Source organism: Carlito syrichta, unplaced genomic scaffold, assembly GCF_000164805.1.
Source record: "Carlito syrichta isolate Samal-C Ts95f unplaced genomic scaffold, Tarsius_syrichta-2.0.1 Scaffold305409, whole genome shotgun sequence".
Taxonomy (NCBI): domain Eukaryota; kingdom Metazoa; phylum Chordata; class Mammalia; order Primates; family Tarsiidae; genus Carlito; species Carlito syrichta.
The window spans coordinates 247,331-263,128 of record NW_007249505.1 but is presented as its reverse complement, the minus strand read 5'-3'; the positions used below and the strand labels follow the sequence as shown (position 1 = coordinate 263,128).

At 40.6% G+C, this 15,798-nt stretch overlaps 1 protein-coding gene across 1 annotated transcript in view; it reads left to right on the top strand.

The window, feature by feature from the left end:
• The window catches only part of EIPR1 (EARP complex and GARP complex interacting protein 1), a 163,453-nt gene that overhangs the window by 15,516 nt on the left and 132,139 nt on the right, over nucleotides 1-15,798 (top strand). The window contains exons 2-3 of the mRNA XM_008061672.2: nucleotides 711-794; nucleotides 14,791-14,923. Of these exons, the coding sequence (XP_008059863.1) occupies nucleotides 711-794; nucleotides 14,791-14,923 (217 nt within the window). The remainder of the gene's footprint in view (nucleotides 1-710; nucleotides 795-14,790; nucleotides 14,924-15,798) is intronic.

Genomic DNA, 15,798 nt, shown 5'->3' with positions numbered 1-15,798 from the left:
GCCCAGGCGGGTCTCGAACCCGCGGGCTCAGGCAATCCACTCACCTCAGCCTCCCAAAGGCGCGGGATTACAGGCTGAGCCACTGAGCCCGGCTACTGGGGTGTTTTGTGTCCCAAGCTCCCTTAGTCTGTCAAAGTGCACCTCAGCATCAGCCTTATAACCACACTTTCCAAGTTGACAGAGGCCTATAGGTAAGAAGTGGCCTCATGTCCGAGCTTTCTCCCCAGCTTCTCTCCTGACCTGGATCTTGGCATGTCTTCACTGCCTTGGCAATTCTCTGAGGCCTTGAAACAGATTCTGAGTATTCCTTTAGCTTTTCTAGTTGTTGTCTGCAGAAGAGTTGGTTTAAACTGTCTTCTCTGCTATTGCTGGATGCTATTTTCTGCTGTATTGTTGAGGTATAATTTTGTTCAATTAATCTGTGACTATGAAATAATGATTTTACTAAAAAATTATAGTGTACGTAAGTTATATCTTTATTCCTTAACTTTTGTGCCCATTTACAATTATTTCCTTGTACAAATTTGAAGTGGAATTATTGTGTTAGAAGTGTGCAAAAGTTTAAGCCTTTTAATACATGTTTCTAAATTGCCTTCCATATACTCTATACTAATTTATACTTCATCAACAGTAGATGAGATGAACTGCGTTTTTAATCTCTATTAAATCTAACTTCATAAATGTGTATGCATTTTCCTTCCCTCCTGCAGGCACGTGCTTTAACACCTCAAACTGCAGAAACAGATGCCATTCGGTTTTTGGTTGGGACACAGTCTCTTAAATATGATAATCAGGTAACTATTTTTGACAAATGTATACATGTTAATTACTAAGCCTATTCTTAGTTGTATAACCATTTTGCTCTTGATTTTTCAAGCAACATTTGAGAAAAAAATTAATGCCACAAACAAAATAAAACTTTCATTGGATTTAAATGTATCTTTTCAAATCAGAGAATATTATCCAACTATATATAATTATTGCATTTAATAATTTAAACTTATTCTTGTTAGCATTGCTTTGTAGTTTTGTTTTGCTTTTGCTGTTTATAAATGATTGAGAAGCAATCTGGAGTATGTGGTTACAACTACCTCTCCTGCATGGGTCAGTTGCTCATAGCACTCTTTCTAGATGAATGTGGACTGGGACCCAGTCTCACCTCTTGGAGTTCTAGGTTGTTGATCCAGGGGGGCATGCAAGATGAAACCCATTTGCTTTTCTGGCCTCTGTAGTGGACACTCATGAGAGCTGGATTCATTTCATGGCATGGCACTCACTAGGTGACTTTGGGCAAATGGATTAATCTTACTGGACTTTGTTTAACTCATTACTAAAATGGAGATAAAAGTGTGTCTCACAGAGATGTTTTGGCAGTTATGAAGATGTGCACTATCTTTGGTACTGGGGAAATGTACACAGGGCCATGTCAAAAATGGTACAGGGCCTCTACCCAGTCAACATTATCACACAGGGAATATGACATAAAATAGCTACTGAAGAATATTCGGTACTGGTTAGGGTATAGTGAAATTGTCGCTATCGCATATTGATAAGGGATTTAAAATTGACATCGTTATTTTGGTAAGTATTTTGGTGATATATGACTAGAGCTTTGCAGGTAAATATTTATGTATTTAATCTGTAATTCCTGTGTCTAAAACCTAGAGAAAGCATTATACACGAAGAATATTAGCTATAATGGTATTTACAATTATAAGAAATTAGAAGCAATCAGAACATCAAAATGTGCAAATATTAGACAGAACAACAAGAAATTGCCATTTATAATGGCAGATTCATATGCTTCAATCTGGTTGGATCTGCTTACTTATAGTGGAAGAGTATTCCCTCATTACAGTCATTAAAAGTTACAGACTACTAATAAACATCACAACTTAAGAACTGTTGGATGATTCTGTGGAATGTGAAAATCCCAATATGATCACTGTGGTATAAAAAAGCAAAGTGCAAAATTGAATCTCTGCTTAGATTAAAGACTGGAAGTAAACAGGTCAAAAAGGGCTAATGCTGAGTGAACGGTTATCTTCAGGTGTTAGGAGTATAGTAGTCCCACTTATTCACATTCCAAGACCCCCAGTGGTTGCCTGAAACCGCTGATAAAACTGAACCCTATACCATATATACTGTGATTTTTCCTCTGCATACGTACCTATGGTAAAGCTTAACTTACAAATTAGGCACAGTAAAAGATTAATAACAATAACTACTAATAAAATAGAACACATAACAATATACTGTAATGAATGTTATGTGAATATGATCTTTCTCTCTCTTTCAATATCTTATTGTACTATAATCCTTGGAATGAAGTGAGATGTTACAATGCCTACCCAATGAGATGAAGTCAGATGAATGACTTAGGCATTGTGCTATAGCATTAGGCTACTGTTGGTACCAAAGAAGGAGGAGCATCTGCTTTGGGTGACCTGGATCATCAAGGCCTGACTGTGTTGATGGTCGGATGCCAGGAGCAGACAAATATAGATGACTAATGGGCAGGTAGCTTTTACAGCATGAGAACGCTGGACAAATGGATGACTCATTCCAGGTGGACGGGAGTGGGATGGCTCAAGATTTCATCATGCTACTCAGAATGACATACACTTTAAAGCGTATGAATTGTTTATTTCTGGAACTTTCTATGTAATGTTTTTGGATCAGAGGTAACCGAAACCTTGGAAAGCAGAACCTTGGATAAGGGGACTACTGTATTCAGGGTATAAAATTTTCTAATTTTTTCTGTTTTTTGAATGTGTATGTGTGTGTGTGTGCTACTTTTCTCCTGGAAAAAAATATAAGATGAGAGTCATTTATAAAAATAGTTACCAATGACCGCCTTAAAGGGAAAGAAGATCTGTCATGAAGACAGTGTGCAGTTTCAGGGATGGGGAACCTGGGAGTGAAAACATTGGGAGATGATGGTGCAGAGACAGGATGGAGAAGCATGGCAATCTGCTTTCCAAATGTAGCTTTAAAAAGTAAAAGCCAACAGAAATGCATGAATTACAAACAAAATGAGGCCATATAAAGCCTGATAGTTATGAATAACCTACTTTGTACCTGATTTTATCAACCGTAGTTGTATACCGTGTGGTAATGTTAAGGAAGGATCAGCCCAAAATGACATAAAGTGCCTTAAATCTTTTTTGGAACAAAGTAAAATCCAATTAATTAAAGAAGCTTTCCATTTTTTTCTTCCTTTCCTCCTAAATGGAAGATTTCTGATATCACTTGGGTTAGTTTCCCAGTATCTTTTTTTTTGGTCAACAATGTGTTTTATTATATGCCTTAAATTTATACACCTGGTTTATGTTTGTCAAAGCTCTAATTAACAGTTTAATACAAAACTACAATGTATGTACAGCAGCAGTTGTCAGGCCCAAGAATGTAGGGGAAGAGGTTGAAACTGTCTTCCCCTGGCATCTGGAGAGCGCCAGGCACCTTGATGGCACGGGGTCTCCTACCTTAGCTGCCTTCTTAATTATGCCGTACTACAATAGTGGGGATGATATTGCTGATTGGAAATGGATTTGACATAAGTTGATAATCTATATTTTTTAAAAAGTCTTTATGGCATAAAGGGTTACTTTTCACCTAATAATTTTCCCAGGTTGGTGGGTGAAACCAGCCTCCTAAGACAAATCTAGTTCACGACTCGCTGTTCCTATTTCATCAAATGCAGTTTCTTGCCACAAACACTTCAGGTTTTAAGATGAAAAGTCATCAGTCTCTGGACCTAGTAAAAGAAATGTTTTTGTATTAAATGAGAGATTTTTGTCCTCTCTTTTTGAGACAGAGTCTCACTCTGTTGCCCAGCCTGGAGTACAGTAGTGCAGTCCTGGCTCACTTTGACCTCCTGGGCTCAAGCGATCCTCTCACCTCAGCCTCCCGAGTAGCTGAGACTACAGGCGCACACGAGCACCTGGCTAATTGTTTGATTTTTTTTTTTTTTTTAATACAAACAAGGTCTTGCTATGTTGCCCAGGCTGGTCTTGAACTCCTGGACTCAAGCAATCCTCCCGCCTCCGTCTCCCAAAGTGCTGGGATTATAGATGTGAGTCATCATGCCTGGCCATCCTTCTAAATGATCAGCCTTATACAGAAACTCAACTTTCTGATGGTAAGAAAAACTGGTAATCGTTTCCATATTCTCGAATATGTAATGGCTACTTGAGTGTTTTGCCTGTAAAACGACTGTATAATTTGTTGTCTCATTCCTTTCAAACTTGCTAATTATACAGCTAATTCAGGCTTGTAGCCTATGGCTTTAGTTATATTTTTCTAGTCCTGGTTGAATTAAAGGTAAGTCTTATAATATTCTATTTCTACATTTAACCTGCAGTTGTCTTTTGTATGTGATCCATATGATAGCATGATATATGTTTTGACATGCTGATTTTGTCCTTCTCTTTCTGGGAAAGGCATGTGACATTGTTGAGACATTCATTCACTCAACACATGCTTATTTAGTAGATTAACAGAACTGTTTAGTTCTTCTTTGTTATGTACTGAGTACACAAAAATTGAGCAAAGATTGGTGCCTGAGTTGAGTGTTCAGTGAAATGGTGAAATGGACATGCAGATATTCCTAGTAGTGTTAGTGTTATCATCTCATGGCATCCTCTCCCTCTCTGTCCTTCTCACAGTTGCACTTATGGAGTCCTTATCTTTAGCAAAAACCTTTTGTGGAGGATCCATTTGGAGCCTGCTGTGCGTAGGCCCTGTAGGAAGTGCTGTATATCAATCAGTAAAACAGGTCCCATCCCCTTCCTGGAGCCTACAGTTGACTGAGGCTTGCTGCTGGACTGGGGAGGTGGGCGGATTGGCTGGAAGAGGTACCTTGCCCCCGGAGCAGGGCTGGTTAGGGCTAGATCCTATCTGTTGCAGCTGTTGACAGAACAGGTCTTACTGTGAGAAAGCTGACCCCAGGCAATTACCTGGTTTTCAAGGTTGTAGAGCTGGTATGTGGCAGAATTGGAACTAAAACACACCTCTCTGTTTCTCCTTCCTCCCTTCCTCTCATTTAAATTTGCAGTTTAACTCTAAGGCATGTGCTATGGATGTGCTTGTGAACCTGAAGACTTAATGTGCACTTTTGTACACATGTGTAAGAAGTGTGCTTGTGCTCGTGCCATGCAGTGTCTCTGTAAGATGTCATGTCCCAAGAATCAGGACTGCTCCTTCCTATCCCACGCTTGGGCTCACTGTTTTTCCCAGCTGTGTGCATTTGGATAGAGCAGGAGAGACGTGCTGGGAAGGTTTCAGGCTGGCTGTGGGCTGTAGTTGGTGCCCCTCGTCCCATCAGTGACAATAGACAGGTGCCTCCTCCTGCCCAGCTCGGGAGCCCCCTGCCCCTCCCATTGGAGTTCCATCTCTCTAGGCCTTTCCTGGGGCTTGGTGGCTGGGAATGGCAGATGCTCCTGGCTTTGCCTCAGGCTGTGGCTCCTCCCAGGTAGTCATTAATTCCCTGGAAGATGCCCTGTACCTACATCATTACTACTTAATTCAGCCGTGCTGTTTTTCTGAAAATTTTAGGACTGTCATAGCTGCCAAGCTTCCTTTATGGGATGAACTGTGTTTGTGTTGTATGTCCCCATGTTGCACGGGACTCGTTCAGAGCTCTTTGTGTTCAGATTTCTGGGGTCTTTGCCCTTTTTCTGAGGTCCTTCTTTGGAAGAAGATGGAGTTTTTTTTTCCCAGAGGAGATGTGCTCATGGGTTACACAGCAGGGAAGCTAAGGTAGGGACAAGAAACAAGGGGATTTTATTTATTTATTTTAATTTTATTTTTTTATTTTTTGAGTTGGAGTCTCGCTCTGTCGCCAAGGCTGGAGTGCCGTGGCACACTCACAACCACCCCAACTTCAACCTGCTGGTCTCTGGTGATCCTTCCACCTCAGCCTTCCTAGTAGCCGGAACTATAGGCCCACACTACCACACCCAGCTAATTTTTTTTTTTTTTTTTACTTTCGTTTCTTTTCTTTTTTTTTTTTAAGTGAGAAAGCAGGATTTATTGAGAGGACAGCAAAGCTCCCACAGTGGGAGGGGACTCAAAGGGGTTGCCCTAATTTTTTACTTATTGTAGAGATGAGATCTTACCAAGTTGCCCGGTCTGGTCTTGAACTTGTGGGCTCTGACAGTCCACTTGCCTCTGCTTCCTAAAGTGCTGGGATTACAAGCTGAGCCACCAAGCCTGGCCAAAACAAGGGGATTTTAGATTGAAGCCTTTTTATTTGCTTCTGCAGTGTGCTTTTTTCACAGATTTTTCTTCCATGTTGGTGACTCTCTATTTCATATGTAGATAAAGGATGAGTCTTAATCTTCCTTCTGGAGACATCTGGGAGTGCCAGAATGACAAAGAGACAAGGATTTGCCCTCTTCTCACAGAGCCCTGATTTAGGATCTTACTCAATGAAAAGGCTGATGTCACTGAAGGGCAATGACAAAACAGCTCATTTCTTTCTCAGGGCAACTTTTTAGTTTCTCAGAACAGCTATATTATTCTGTTTGTGTTTTGATTAATGACAGCTTTGTTCTTGCAGCTTCTCTGCCTGCAAGTCCTGTCCTTGTCTGGTCTCACAATCACCAGGGCATTTGGTAAAAATTCAGGTTCCAAGCCCTACTCCAGATGAGCTGAATCAGTCTCTTCTCCCTTTCTCAAATTCCTCCTTGCCTCCTCCCCTCTTCTCGTCCTTTATTGGTAAAGGGACTTTGTTGCCCTAGGTAATCGAAGCATCACAAGGTATCCTGGCTTCCTTCTGTGGGGAGGCCTGATCTAGAGGCTTGAGCCATGGTACCAAGCATCCCACGACTCTTCTTTCTCTATCTCACTTTCTTTATCCTGGGTTTTATCCTCAGGGGTCCTGTATTTTTAGTGTGCATCCCCAGATGGTCTGCCATACTTGAGAATTCTTTAATAGGTTCTTTTCAGCTCTCAGATTCATCGAGTCTGAGATATAATATCTAAAGTGCTCTCTGGTATTATTCTTTATCCTTACTCTTTTGAAAAATAGGTTTGACCCTCAGATCCATTGGCATGCCTACAAGAGTTCAGGTGGGATGACTCTTCAGTCTTGCGGTGAGATTTATGGTTTTTGTTCAGGGTTTTTGAGTCTCCATTTCTCCTACCCACAGCTCGTGTCATCTTTTCTGTGGAATCTTTCCCTTTTTCCCGTTTCCCAGCTTGGAACTACTTGCTGTCTTTTCTGTGCTTTTGTCTATCTTTGTATATGTATGCCTCTAATAATAGGGCTTTATATTATATAAGATTCCAGTTACTTCTATTCTGCATTTATTTTTCTCCAAGTTACTTTGACACATCTCTGACGTGTATTGTGAGTTTTCTGAGGACCAAAGGTCGTTGTATCCTTTTGATGCTTGGCACTGAGCAGGTTGTCATTGGATAGATGTATTTTAAGAGAAGTCACAAACCTTTGTAATAATTAGTTCTGCTGTAGCAAACACACTCATTTTTTACGAGGAAATCTTGTGATGTTCTGTTTGGCATCTATTACATTTTGTGACAAACATCCAGTTCCATCCTTTTGCTTCAGTGAATTCTATCATATTCATTGACTTGGGTCAAAACAAACGGCCAGTTTGTCCTGCTGGACTTATGAGGAGTAAATGCCCAAAACCTTCCGTGGCCCTTCCTGCTGCCATTGGGCCAGCTCCTGAGACCCAGCACTGCAGCATTAGTAGGTTTGCCTTGTGTTTGTCTGCCCTGGGTTTGTGGTGGGAGGGCGGGCATGGTGTCTGCTGCTGCTTCTGATTAACAAGACATGCTAGAAGAAGTACACGTGGACTCTGGGTCACAGAGATTTTCCAGTCGTCTGTTTTGTAGGCTTCCTTAAGGCATTTCTCTGCAATGTTGGTGGTGGTGGTTTTTCACTGGACTCCAATGCCTGGCAGAAGTCATGTGTTTGTACCAGTATAAATAAAGAGAAAGCTAAATATGGTGCCACCCTCCCACTGTGCCTTCCTTCCTTGCCTCTGCGAGTTGTACTCCACTTTGTTGTCTGAGTATTCTGGTCTCACTATATTGATCATGCCCCATGGTTTTATTTATTTATTTTTTTAAGTACAGAATTCTACTTAACATCTTTCTAATTTTTAGGCATGTCTAAAACTGTGATAAAAGAGACAGCTGGTGGCATTCCAGTGATCTAGTTAGGTTCCAGCTTTCTCTACAGTCCTTGACTGCATGTTGCAAAGGACCCTTTGTCACGTTGTCCGTTATCCCAAGAAACACACTCTTGGGGTGGAGGAAGGTCTTGGAACAAGGGGTCTTCCTCACTCTGACCCTTGCCTCAGGCTGCCAAGTATGCTTTTTGGGCTTCATGGGCAAGGGCTATCCTGGGCTTTATTTGTTCAAGTAAAGAGTATTAATATGTGTAGGTAAGTGGCAGTTCTAGTATTGGTCTAATAAACATTGGGAAGTGTGTAGCATACTTAATAACTCTGTTGCTTACTATTTAAATTCCTAGCTAAAGGATCAGTATGTGTTTCAATTAGAACAAAGAGATCTTGGGAATGCAGTTCCCTAAATTTACAAATGCTGAAACAAGAGCCCAGAAAGGGTTAGTGACTTGCCCAAGCTGCCACAGCCAGAAAGTGGCAGAATCCAAACTCGAGCTCAGGTCTCCTGGCTCCCACGTCACTTTCATTTCAGCTTATCTCACCAAAGCAAAACAGACTGCAGTAGAGACTCCATATTCAGGGTTACTAACTTTAACTGAGAATAAAGAAGACTAGCAACATAAGAACATGAAAATGGCTGCTCTGTCTAAGATCTTGCTCCAGGTGGCAATCTGCATTATTCCCAAGGAGTGGCCAGTTGAGCAGGGAGATTCTAGTTATGGACAACACGATAGCATCGGGCTGATGGGAATTCAGGTGTGAATGGGGAGGGCTGTGGTCTGTGGAAGGGGGAGCTCTTGCCCTTAGAGAAGCTATTGGATCCTGCTCTTTCCCTAAGAGGGTAGCTCTTGGTTTTTCATATCTGATTTTATCTTTATCTTTTTTTTTTTTTTTTTTTTTTTTTTTTTAATTCTCAAGACTTTGTTTACTTTCATTTTAGAAACAGAGATAAAATGGAAAAGTGGTGCTCTGGTCTAAACTCTGCTCAGCAGCGTGGTCCTGGGCTGTAGATATGCAACACTTCTCTCTAAGCCCTGATTCCTCCAGAAAATGAGGAAGGGTTGATTAAGTCCATCTTTATGGATTTCACAGTAAATTTTATAACTCTTCTAAATTTTTATAGAGTCTGTGTCTTTCGTCCAGCCCTGGTAGATTCAACTTTTAAAACTGTAATAATAAGGAATCAAAATCTATGAGATTGGTCTTTATTATGAACAATTAACACATTTTTTAAGTCATATGTGGCATGAAGAAGTCAAAGTAACATTTAAGCACTGCCCACAGGATAACCCATCTTTCCTGAGCAACTTAGTTAATATTAAAGAATCTTTTTTTGTGTGTTCCCGTAATCTTTTGCATTCACCTTAATTATGGTATTTTTTCCAGGTAGTATTTGTTTTTGTAACTGCATACATTTATTCAACTTTTTTTTGTAATTACACAGGAATGGTTTTAGGGATGCTATCCTGAGAACAAAGAGTTGAGGTTCAGGCCCTTTCCTCAAGCTGGAAACTGCGTTCAGCCTGGCTTGCCTGCTGCTGTGTAGAGCACACCCCACAAGGGTGGTAGGGGGCAAGGCTATGGAACTTATGCTCTGGGGTGGGTGGCTCCCTCACCCCGTTTCTGCTGTGTCTAACTGAATGAGCCCAGGCACTGCAACTCTTCAAGCCTCAGTGTGTTCACTTGTAGATTGTGTTTAATAATAATACGTTTAGGACTATTTTAAGAATTAAAGGAATGAAAATATGTAAAATACTTAGCATAGTGCCATTGTTTTGTCATTATTTGCTCTTGGTGGTTGATGTTTTACCATTCTTTTTGAATATACCCGTTAAAACATTTAGTGAAGATGTGTACTTTGTACCTTCTATCAATCTACCATAAAATAAATATGAGGGGCCCCCCACCAAAAAAAAAACACCAGAATTATCTTCCTCCGGATCAAATGGTCAGCCAAAGTTTTTATCTGGAAGTTTTGAGAAGGTTGCACCACAGTTTATGGAAGAAACATCCTGAGTTGTGGCAAACAGGTGACTGGTTCTTCCACCATGACAGCACACCTGCCCACACCGTACTGAGTGTTTAGCAGTTGTTGACCAAAAACATGACTCTGTGTCCCACCCTCCCTATTCACTTGATCTACTTCTGTTTGTTTCCCCAATGAAAAAAGTCCTCAAAGGGAAATATTTTGCCATTGTGGAAGAGGTAAAACAAAAAATGGCAGAAGCATTAAAAGGCAGCAAAACTGGTGAGTTCAAAAACCATTTTGAGCAGTGGGAAAAGTGTCTCAGTAGTGTGTTGCATCAAACGGAGAGGACTTTGAAGGTGACTGGAATTTAAACATGAAAGAATAAATGCACAGTTTTTTAATTAAAAAAATTCAGGGTATTTTAGGTCCCCCCTTGTATTTGGGGAAAATTCCTGACCTGTCAAGCATAGCAATGAGGGTTAAGGGCCATTATTATCGGATTGTACCAAGTTTGGAGAGATGGACTTAGGAGGAATGTAGATTCTCTGCTCTCCACTACCTAGTGACATGGCTATCTTCCTTGCTCCTGCTAGTTGAAGAAATAAATCAGAAGGGAGGGAGGAGGGAAGGGAGGAAGGGGGGAGGGAAAAGTTTCACAAAAGAATAGTTGCTTTCACTATGTGTATTGCAATCTGATATGTTCTATGCTATTTCCCTTTGTTCTTTTAAAATTCTAGTCATGATTCACACATTTGGCTTCATTAAAAGAAAAGAAAGAAATGAATCTAAATGGAGGTGAATTTAGATCAAGTAGCAGAGTCTGGAAAATATTTACCTCATGCAATAAAATAGCTTTGAGGGGAGGGAGTGAGAAGAAAGGTAGGCCTCCGAGGGAGGCCAGGTTTGTGGGGAGGCCAGGTTTGTGGGGACGAGGGAGCAGGAGGGATGTGTCTGGTGAGACCTGCAATGTGGGACTCAGGAGCCTGCATGGGGGTGGAGGGACACTGCTCTTCTAAAGGTGGGGCCACAGAGTCCACCTATGTATTCTTGGTGCCCTGCTGCATTTCAGAGGAGTAGATTTGGCAAAAGAGTACATGTAAGTGCACTTTTTTCAAGTGTTAATGGATTTCCTGATAAGTAGGAAAGGCATCAAATAACTGAAGAAAAAAATTCTCTAGCAACACAAAAATTACTTTTGATTTTGCATATTACCTTTTAGTCTGTGTTCACATGTGATAGTTTTATATAATTACATGCTGTTTTATAGCTTGCTTTAAAAATGTAATGCTCTCATAACATTTTTGGTATTGACAGTTGATCTTAATCATAATTTTTAAGGCTACATAATATTCCATAGTATGCTATTTTTTGTCCATTTATTCTTTGGAGCAGATTTCAAGAAATCAAATTATTGTTTCAGTTTTAGCATTTATATAGTTGTTTATATGTGTGTGTGTATTTATATAGCATTTATATAGTTTACCATAGCCTTTTCAGTATAGGTTGTTACCACTTAAAAAAAGTTAGCTGGTCGGGCTCTGTGGCTCAACCTGTAATCCCAGCACTTTGGGAGACCGAGGTGAGTGGATTGCCCGAACCTGTGGGTTCGAGACCCACCCAGGCAAATTGGTGAGACCTCGTCTCTACAATAAAAATCAAAAATTAGCCGGGTGTGGTAGCGTGCACCTGTGTTTCCGGCTGCTTGGAAGGCTGAGGCGGAAGGATCACCAGAGCCCAGCAGGTGGAGTCTGCGGTGGCCGGGAATGTGCCACCACTGCACTCCAGTCTGGGTGATAGAGTGAGACTCCAACTCAAACAAAAAAAAAGTTAGCTAATATAAAAAATATTGATTGGTATCACAAAATTCTTATTTTTAAATTTTGAAGTCATTGATTATAATAAAGATTGAATTTTCCTAGCCTGTAATCCCAGCACTTTGGGAGGCGGAGGCGAGAGGACTGCCTTAGCTCAGGGGTTTGAGACCAGCCTGAGCAACATGGTGAGACCGAGTGACTACAATAAATCAAAAAAATCAGCCGGGTGTGGTGGCACATGCCTGTGGTTTCAGCTACTTGGGCTGAGGAGTAAGGACCCCCTGAGCCCAGTAGGTCGAGGCTGCAGTGGCCATGAGCATGCCACTGCCCTCTAGCCTGGGTGACAGAGTGAGACTCTGATTAAAAAAAAAGAATGAATTTTCCTCACCTGTTTATTTGTTATTTATATTTATTCTAATGAATTTCTGCCTGTAAGGTATAAATAGAATACACTAACATGTACATATCCAAAGTATACAGCTTGATGCATTTTTACTCATATACATTCCCACATACCCGTACACACATGCATCTGCACCCACACCCATGTTCATGTGCACACATACCCACAAACACACACACATCTATATCCACACCCATGCTCATATGCACATGCATCCACACATGTGCACACACACACCCATATCTATACTTGTGCACATGCACCCACACACATGCACACATGCATTTGTACCTACACCCATGCTCATGTGTACATGTACCAACACACAAGCACACATACACACACACACACACATATCCAAACCCATATTCATATACATGCACCCACACACATGCACACACATCCATACCCATGCTCATGTACACATGCGCCCACACCTATGTTCATATGCACATGTACTTGCACCCACACACACTTGTGTCACTGCCATGGAGACCATCCCTAGCACCCCAACAGCCCTGTTAGAGTCTTGAAGTCTGAACCAACTCCGGACCTGTCATGAATGGTCACTGTTCTCACCCCAGATTTGCTTTGCCTGTTTTTCACTTCATACGAAGGGAGTCACGCAGTGTGTTGCTTTTGTGTCTGATTCTTCTCACTCAACAGCATCTATGTGTGTGTTGTACTTTTCATTACTGTAGATATTGCATTTGTGTATGTACCATTATTTATTTACCCATTCTGTTGTTGTACATCTAAGGCATTTGACTATTATGAGTAAATTTGCCATGAAGATTCTCACACATCTTTTTCGTTATATGTTAGGTCTAGACCCACTGTGAGAACTGCTTTGGGTCATGGGTGCAGGGAGAAACTTATTGGAGACAGTTTTGAAAACAAAGAGGATAGTAATTCTTTTAAGTGTCTCCCCCAAAAGAGAAGGGGAAGGCACTTGTCTTCACTCGTCTTCACTGTTCTGTGTTAGGCTGTGCTCCGCCACATCTGCTTTCTCATTAATGCCAGGAGGCCAGTGCTGGTGTCTTCACTGTGTATGCAGGAAATTGCGATTCATTGTCACACAGCTCTTAAGGGTGATGGCCACGGGTGAATGAAGCTCTGAATCCAGAGTGACTTTATAGGAGGACCGGAGGTTGTTTTTACATTGAACTACTGAAAAAAAGGAAGCAGTCAAGAATAAAACAAGAGACCACCCAAGCCAAGGGTAACGTGTAGATGCATCCTGGACCCATAATTAAATAGCATTTAATGTTGATTTTGATTGCAAATATAATGTATATTAATCAAGAATTATTTAAAATACAAATAAACCATAAAGAAATCAAAGAAAAACACCTGTAATCCCACCATCCAAAGATAACCCAGTTACCTGCTAGCTGTCGTTTGGACAGGCATGCTCTTTTTAAACAAAAAAATGGATGTAGCATTTGTATCATTCTATTGTATATTCTCCTTAAATATGTATTATGGACATTTTTCCATGCCACTAAATAGTCTTCTATGGTATATTGAATGGCTCCATAATATTATATTACAGTCAGATACTGCAATTTATTTGAACAGTTCCTTATTGCTGAGCATTTAAGTGACTTCTAATTTTTCATTACAATAATCAATGCTAGAGTGAACATCCTTGTATATAACACTTTGGGCAGATCCATGAATATTTTCTTAGTACAAATTTATTTTTAAAAGAAGAATTATGTTTTCTCATTGATTTGAGTATTGGTAAGAGATTGAATGTGAGATCAGTTTAATTTTTCTGAAAATTTATCCTGAAAAGCATAGAGGTAACATATTTAACTTTTTCACTTAGTGGCTAAAATGTACTACTATTACAATTAAAAATATGATGATAGGCACTGACGGCTGTTGGATTTGTTATTAAGAAGTTAAAAATGTTCTGATATATAGTTCTTTCTCACTCTTTCACACCTTAATCATTTTGACGTGTGAGTTGAGTTCTGCCCACTGCAGAGTGGGCCACAGTCAGTCCCAGACCTAATTAGGCAGCAGTGCCCTGCCACCTCTTGCCCTCCCTGGCAGTCACATAGCAGACTGGGAGGGTCTTGCTGATTTGGACAACTCTGAGCAACTTTGGCTCTGACACCAGCGATAGCCCAGCCTCAAAGCCACTTGAGTACAGAGCATTTGATGTCTTATTTCTTTAAGACTGGATATAACCAGAAGGCAGTTCTATAACCTGCAATCTTAAAAATAATCTACCGGGATTTCATACTTTGTTTTTGGAGAGGAGTCCAGTAAGAATTAAATTACAGAAGTACATACTGTTTGCATAATAACAATTAATTAAAGATATATCTATCATGAAATATGTGTTTGATTGTTCTTTGTAATCATGAGGTTTAAATAAGGTACTGAAGAAAGTGTCTGAGATCTTGATCTGCTCTTTTCTTGTATTTATAGATCCACATCATAGATTTTGATGATGAAAATAACATTATAAATAAAAATGTCCTCCTCCATCAAGCGGGTGAGATCTGGCACATTAGTGCCAGTCCTGCAGACAAAGGTGTGCTGGCAACCTGCTACAACAGAAGTAAGTGCAGCTTTTCTAAGACTCTCGGTGACTATAGGTATTACAGAAGACTGGTTACGTTGCTAATGGGTCGATGCGTGACTTATAAGATTTGACCATTAGTGGAGGTATCGCATGCACAGAGAAGCATTTTTGTGAGTAGATGTTTGCAGAAATTATTATAATCCTAAGATCCTAAGAATCAAAGCTGAAACCATAGCTGTTCCAGGAACTTTGACCTTTCAGGAGTATCCTGTGGGGGTTCTTGCAAGGCGGACACATCACTTGGGAGAAGAGTGGGGGTTTGCCTTTCTGCTTGTCTAGACGCACATGTAGTAAAGAGAGTATGTGACTGCCTTCCATTCTCTTTGCTAAGGACCGTTTTGTGCACCCATGCGATTTGTCTGGTAATGGCTTAAATAGGCTTCTTCCAGCTGCTGTTGGACTCTGCAGTCTGTGGGACATTGATGCTTGTGTCAACGCCTGAGACGAATCTTCTTCAGTTCTCCTTGTTCTATCACTGTCGATAACTACTTTCCAAAGTCTGGTTTTGGGGAAAAATATGTTATCTCTCTCTATATAATGTAAGCCAGAATAAAGTCTTTGTGTATGTTTTCTTTTTTAATTTTTTTTTGGAATTGTGGTCTCACTCTGTTGCCCAGGCTGGAGTACAGTGGCATGATCACAGCTCACTGAAGCCTCGACCTCCTGGACTCAGGTGATCCTTATGCCATGGCCTCCCTAGTAGCTGGGACTACAGGTGTGAGCTACCATGCCAGGCTAATTTTTTGATTTTTTTTTTATAGTGGCAGGCTCTTGCTATGTTGCCAAGGCTGGATGTGTTTTTTGGTAAGGAGCTGCTAAAATGTTTCCTTTATTTGTTCCACATGCTGAAA